The sequence below is a fragment of the Lactuca sativa genome, chromosome 4 (assembly GCF_002870075.4).
Source record: "Lactuca sativa cultivar Salinas chromosome 4, Lsat_Salinas_v11, whole genome shotgun sequence".
NCBI lineage: Eukaryota > Viridiplantae > Streptophyta > Magnoliopsida > Asterales > Asteraceae > Lactuca > Lactuca sativa.
The window spans coordinates 68,449,651-68,456,652 of NC_056626.2; the positions used below are offsets into that span (position 1 = coordinate 68,449,651).

A 7,002-nucleotide genomic window follows, 5' to 3' on the forward strand; every position below is an offset into this window, starting at 1 on the left:
TTATTTGCTAAAAACTTTGGTAATTTGGTTTTTGTCCCAAGTGCAAAAAATAACAACGTACTTTGGTTTTTTTTTTTTTTTTTTTTTTTTTTTTGTCTTAGTTTAAAAATAGCAGTCTACTTTAACATCATAAAATTCATGTTGATTTGGTAATTTTGGTTTGTGGTGATTATTTGCTAAAAAGTTTGATAATTGGGTTTTTGTCCAAAGTGCAAGAAATAGCAATGTACTTTGGCCTTTTGTCTTAGTTTAAAAATAACAGTCTACTTTGACATCATAAAATGCATGTTGATTTGATAATTTTTGTTTTGTGGTGATTATTTGTTAAAAACTTTGGTAATTAGGTTTTTGTCCCAAGTGAAAAAAATAACAACATACTTTGGTTTTTTTTTGTCTTAGTTTAAAAATAGCAATCTACTTTAGCATCATAAAATGCATGTTAATTTGGTAATTTTGGTTTGTGGTGATTATTTGCTAAAAACTTTGATAATTGGGTTTTTGTCCCAAGTGCAAGAAATAACAATGTACTTTGGCCTTTTGTCTTAATTTAAAAATAACAATATACTTTGATAGTTTTTGTTTATGTTTGATAATTTAACTTATAAGTTTATATATGTTGTTATTAATTATGCAGTTGGAAAATCTTCGTGCAATGCTCAACGACCCGACATGTAGGGATGAGCTTTACTCGTTTTTTCAATCCCAAAATAATCGATGAAACGATGGAAATAAAGATGATGGTATGTAGAGATGAGTTTTATTTGCATATTACACTTGTTGTCATGTTTTGCTACTTGTTAGATTGTAAAATTTTTGGTTGTTTTCTGTAATTACCGGCGGCATTAGAAAGGGACCAAAAAAATATCGTTTGAAAACTTGTAGGGAATGGAAGTTAGAAAGGGACCAAAAAAAAAGCCATTTTAATTTTTTTTTATAATGATATTCTCATGTTTGCTTAGGTCGCAAAAAGAAGTTTGACATGGACCAACATGTGGACATTCTCTCAAGTGTCAACCGAAAAATAAGCTGACGTGGAGATTTTCTTTAAAAAATTAATCCGCTCTTCTCTCACAAGTCACAACCACCATGAAAACCCCTCCTGCCGCCTTCATCCTCGAAAAAGGATTCTTGTTTTAGAGGCGCTCTAAGAACGGCTTCTGGGAGGTATGTCGAGTAAATAACCGGCTACGTGATCCAGAACGTTTTCTGTTACTGCTTTCGTCGCTTCCTGCTGCCAGAAGCCCTAGGCGTTCCGATGTCAATATCGCCTGAGGAAAACGGAGGTACGCTTGACTCTTTGGTCTTCTGGTTTTCGTGTCTGTATTGTTCAATTGTGAAAAATTGCAAGTTCAGCACATCTAGTTTTCGCATTTGATTTCATTTTCAACTCGTTCATATGTTTGAGATTTGATGATTAATAGTTCCATGAAACGGATAAATATCTATCCTGAATTGTGAAAATTTTCTGTTTCTATGGTTCGAAATGGAGTCAGGACATCGATGAGAAGCTAACATTGAGGCAAATCCTACCTAATCAGGACCATCGGAATAGATTGGTCAGATCTTAACCATGATGTCCATGATTTTTTTTTTTTGGATTCAATGGAGTTTGCAAGTAATAATGGATGTCACTCGCACTCTGTAAACCATGAGTTCTACTGATGCTGAAGGTGGCTCAAGTATCAATATTTATCTCCCTTTTATGTGATTTGGTGTCTTTTGCATTCATATATGCTGCTAATGCATTATCTGTAGCACATTGGCATGTTGTTGTATTGCTGATGGAGGTCCTTTTATTGTTCTTTTAGTGTCAGTTGAAAATGTTATTGAGAGAATAGTGGTGTGAAGTGTCAACCTGATAATGATTGTGGAGGTTGTATTTTTGTCATCCTGGATCATGATTACCTTTTCTGTATGTTCTGTTTTATGCCTCGTTTAAATTATATTTATAATTTTTTATCCATTGCGATCTCTTGTTTGAAACTTTAATAGACCATAAGGGTGGGGTTTTCATTGGATGAGATTGCTTTTGACACCTTTAGAATTTGGAATAATCTGTTTCATTTTGATTTGTGTGTTGGAATAGCAGTAAAAAAATATTTAATGTTTGTCATTCACCCTATATCGTCTCCTACATTGACCCTTAGTTCTGGAATGTTTTGTTCCATATTTGTTTCTATACTCTTTTGAAGTGATTGGTTATTAATATCATCTGTACCATATATAAAACATGGATTGGGAACCTAGATTTAGTCGGCTAAAAGATTCAACATGCAATTATAATTTGTAGTTATGCCAATTGTCATAGAAAAGGAAGATATTAATGGTCATTGCTTAAAATTTCTAAGCAAACAATATTTGCTCTCAAAACATTTGTTCAAATTTATTGCTTGTGAAAGAACCTGTATTATAAAGATTGTGATTTGGTCGTACTTTCTATTTCTGCAAGTTACGATAATTTCGTAATCTGTGGTGCCCATTTTAGCTTATTTCCCCATAAGAATCCATGAAACAATTCATTTGTTTTATGTTTTCCATTTCTGATTTGTCTGGCTTTTATATGATTTTGTGTGTGTGTGTGTGTTTGGATATTTTTCTTTTAATGTTTTCGTCTATTTGTTTCCTGCAGTGAATTGCATTAGGTACCTGGTATGTTGCGTTATCATGTGTAGTTGACTAAGTATCTCATTTCTGATTTTCCAGTTGCAATCATGTTGTCTGATATAATTGATATGGTCTTATATGCACATCGGTTTTAATCAGGATCGAGAACCTTATTTATATGACACATTGTTTTCTTTATGTGTATATTCACATTAGGATACATGGTAAGTACATTTTATGTATGTCCGTTTGATTCAAATGGAGTTTCTTATACACATGCGGACAATAAATTTATGCGTACGGCAGTGGCGAGGAAAAATGATCACATGTAAAGCAGATGCATTCACAATATTTTGTTAAGGGGTATTATTGTAATTTCACTTTCAGATCGAACCCTAATGTTGGCCTTCAGTTCCCATCTCGTCTCTAATATATATATGCTTTGCCTCCTCACATGACAATTGTGTTGACCGAACCCCTAAAACTCTACCTTCAACGCCGTGAATCTACCATTACACAGGTATATTTTCCTCCTCTCGAGTTGTTTTTTGTGTTCGATCTTCATATTTTTTTACTCTCTACTCATTAGCTCTTCCTTAGATCTCATCAATAAAACATTTTTCCCTAATCTGATTTGAAGTTTATGGTATGAAATCTGATTTAACTGTTAACAAATCTGATATAATTCATTTAGGATTTCAGTCGACAAAGCCGATCATTTTGCCCTCGCCTGTTTATTTTGTCTTGATTTTGTTTTGACCAGTTATGACCTCATTTGTGTTTTTTCCCTTCAGTGATTCAATGTCTAGTTAGTTTACTTTGGATAATTAGCACTATTAGCATTTTATAGTTAATATAGTTGCAATTCAGTTTGCAAAACAAGCTGTTGGATCTCTATATGATGAGTTGAAGCTTTTAATACTTGGATTTTCACATAAAAAATTGAGTTTTCGTGTAGGGTAATTAAGTGCTGCTAACAACCATTGAAAAGGGCTTTTAATTTACGTTCTTACCTTTTAGGGGTGGTTAAAAGTTAGTACTCATGGTTCTTGTTACTTATTGCTTGTTTTTTGATAACTAAATGGATTAAAAATTCTATATATCATGTCCCCGAATATTACAATTTACATCTTTTTTTTTAGCTAAAAAGGATGCATGGATCTAAAATCTTTTGTTGATATTTTTGTTCCCATTCAGTTGGGTTTGACCTTCTATGTGTGGGTTTGTAGATAACTTCAACTGCCTGCTTGTCAATCAATTTATCAAAGGGATTCTTTGGTTATCATTTAGTGTGTGTATTGATAATGATCAGGGATGTATAACTTGTATCTCCATTTCATTTCAATCTTGCTTAAACATGCTTATTGAAATTACTGCCTTTTTGTCACAATACAATGTCATTCACCAAGAGATTGAGATGTTCAATTCTTCCAATAGCATATTTCTAAGACCTTGGCAAGTGTACATTTTAAGAAATTAAATTGATCTCTGATTTCTCATAAACATGCTCAAATCATTTCGTGCACATAAACAATTAAAATGGATTTCTTTGGTTAGGGAAATGTTTGTAAAATATGGCCTGGTTTGTTTTCCAAAAACACTCAAACATTGGTCTAGGGGTTTCTCTTCAAAAGCAAGTGGTAGATTCATAGACCTCTGTCTCCAACTTTCCATTTACAAAAACACTTCATGAATGTAACTATGTAATCTCCTATCAAAGTTCACAGCTATAGATGGCAAGATTTGAATGCAGATTTACTTTTTCCACCAGGGAAAATGTCTCAAACTAATCAATCCCCGTATATTTATATCAATCAAGTGCTACAAGTGTTGCATTATATCTCCCAGTGCTACCATCATCATTGCACTTAAAATTTGTAAATACCCATTTACAACAACATATTGCCATGAGCCTGATCTACAGTTTCAAAGTACTATTATTGTTGAGAGAATGCATCTCTTCTAGAACTTCTAATTTTAATCCATTCATATGGGGTGATTTAGACCATTTTCTGAATCAACTAGCAATCATTTTCCAATTACACCCATATATTATATTCTCAACAAAAAACAGGTTTATTTTCTCTTGGTTTGCTTCTTGTTTAGATATACAACAAAATATCATATCTATGCATGCCTCTTGTTTTTTCATAATCTGATTGAGGCTCACATATTCTATCATCCATCTATTTGAAACAGGATCTAGTATAAGTGATATCAAGTAATCATTTTATGTGGTATTATAGTCATTCATTCCTTTTGGTATCCACTAATTTCCTTTTCACTTTTAGCCTAAGATCCCTCAGATTATCTATATACCGTGGTGAATTCTTCCATGGCTCATCACCCGGAATTGTTCTTTATTACTGTAGTCCAATTGTAGTTTCTATTTATGTGCATGCTTACTCCCTGTTTACAACTCTTTGTATCTTCTAAGGAATTTGAATTTACCAATTAAGTGCCTGAATACTTGTTTTTCTAATTAATCTGTAGGAATTTGCCAAGACAAGGAATATGATCACTATAAACAAGAATCGTGGTGAATCTAGCAGGACGAAGTTAAAGACTTTTGACAACAGTGGTGAAGCACGTTGGTCAAATCTTAACGATGATGTGCTTTTTTTAGTAATGATGCAACTGGGACTTATCGACTTTCTTGCATTTAGTGGAGTTTGCAAAACATGGAGGTCATTTGCACGCACCAACAGAAACAAATTTATGGCGTCTAAACCACCCATGTTTTTACATATATCTCCCTCTGGTAACAGGGAAGAATATTACTGCTGCCTAGTGGACTTTAAATTCAGGGAATTTAAAACCATCCTTCCCCATTATTTTGGCAGATTCTGTGTTGGATTAACCTGTGGTTACCTGATCTTATTTGGGAAGGAAACCCACGACTTCTGGCTTGTGAATCCTATCACAAGGTATCAATTTTACTTCCCTGCTGTCCATTTTCTAGGAAGTATTAGAGATCTAACAGTTATCAGGGCTATCCTCGTCTTTTCACCTACAATATCTGGGTGGGTGTTGGTAGTGTCACATAGATTTGCCGATACAATATGGTTTTCTGTAGTGGGTACACGAGCATGGAATCATGTCTCCTCCACTATCCCCATCATTGATTTGCATGCTTTCAAGGGGAAGATATACACCTTACACACCAATTGTTGTTCATTTCAATTGAGACTCATTCCAGAGCCCAAATGGACATTACTCAAAACCAAGGATATTTTGAAGACATATGGTTTGCATCTGGAATTTCTAACATCAGGTGAAAACCTTTATGTGACGAATCGCTTGTCAAAATGTTTATACAAGCTTCAGGAACTAGATTTTGGCGAAATGAAATGGGTGTTACAAGAAAAGGCGGCGATGGGAGACTATGCGATCTTTCTTAGCTTCTTGAAACATAGTGCTCTTATTAAACCAGAGCTTGGGTCACAATGGTCAAAATACAAAAGACATGCCGACTTCGTTGACACTTCTGATAAACGTCAAAAACCCAGGTTCTTTATTGCAGCGACATGGTACTTCCCCCATGATTGTTTGACTGTTAATCACATATATGAATGATGACCTCTTAGCACTCTTATCTTGTTTTTGTAGACTATGGTAGTTGATCAAAATTGTCATATATTAGAACAATTTCAAAACGTTGGCAACCACCATTGATGGATTTGCACCCTGCAGTTTATTTTTTAAACAGTTTGGTTCTTGCTCAACTTTTTTGCTTCATGCTGGTAGAAATCAGTTATATCTAATTCTAGATTATTCTATTTGATGTACTTTTCATGTGCCTAGCTAGCTAATGCATCATGTGTAACACATTGACATATTGTTTTGTGGATGAAGGACCTTTTGTTGGTCTTTTGGTATTGATGAGATTAAAATAATAACTTTTAATCTATAAAGATCGATTAGATCGTGAACAAGTATATGAATATGAAACTGCAAGAACACAATATAAATAACAAGGCAGAACGCAATAATAAGAACAAACAGCTTGAATCAAACGTGTCGAATGATTAAATAAAATCCTTAGAAGAGCTCGATTAAGAACATCAACTGTAAAGGATTGGAAGATTACAAGAGAGCAATATCGTAAACTCTGGAACGCTAAAACAGAAATCTTGAATCTTAACCTAATATGCATGCAAGCGATAACTTATATACAATACATAAAAGGCTCTCGGTAGGACAGGTCCAAACCGGAGAATACAAGGCTAATCTACGAGCCCAAAAGACGCAATACAAAACAGAACTTCAGCCCAACAATCTCCCCCTTTGCGTCAATTTGGAGCGAGACCATCACTTCTTACTTGGGCCGGCGGCTGAAGCTGGTACCTTCTTCTTCACGGTACTAAACAGACACTTGGTTATGGAAAGGATGGTCTG

The 7,002-nt window shown here is 34.3% G+C and overlaps 1 protein-coding gene across 3 annotated transcripts; it reads left to right on the top strand.

The window, feature by feature from the left end:
* Nucleotides 1–461: 461 nt before the first annotated feature.
* LOC111906991 (uncharacterized) lies at nt 462–6,329 on the top strand. Of its 3 annotated transcripts, none has more exons than XR_006190407.2 (2): nt 462–1,283; nt 1,490–1,963. XR_006190407.2 is itself a non-coding variant. In XM_023902772.3 (2 exons), exon 2 carries the CDS (start codon nt 5,119–5,121, stop codon nt 6,178–6,180), a length of 1,062 nt encoding a protein of 353 aa, XP_023758540.1. In that variant the 5' UTR covers nt 462–1,283; nt 5,098–5,118; the 3' UTR covers nt 6,181–6,329. The 3 variants fall into 3 exon arrangements, 1 of the variants encoding a protein (XP_023758540.1); XR_006190406.2 differs by having other exon boundaries at nt 1,494–1,963; XM_023902772.3 differs by lacking the exon at nt 1,490–1,963 and adding an exon at nt 5,098–6,329.
* The last annotated feature ends 673 nt before the right edge of the window (nt 6,330–7,002 follow it).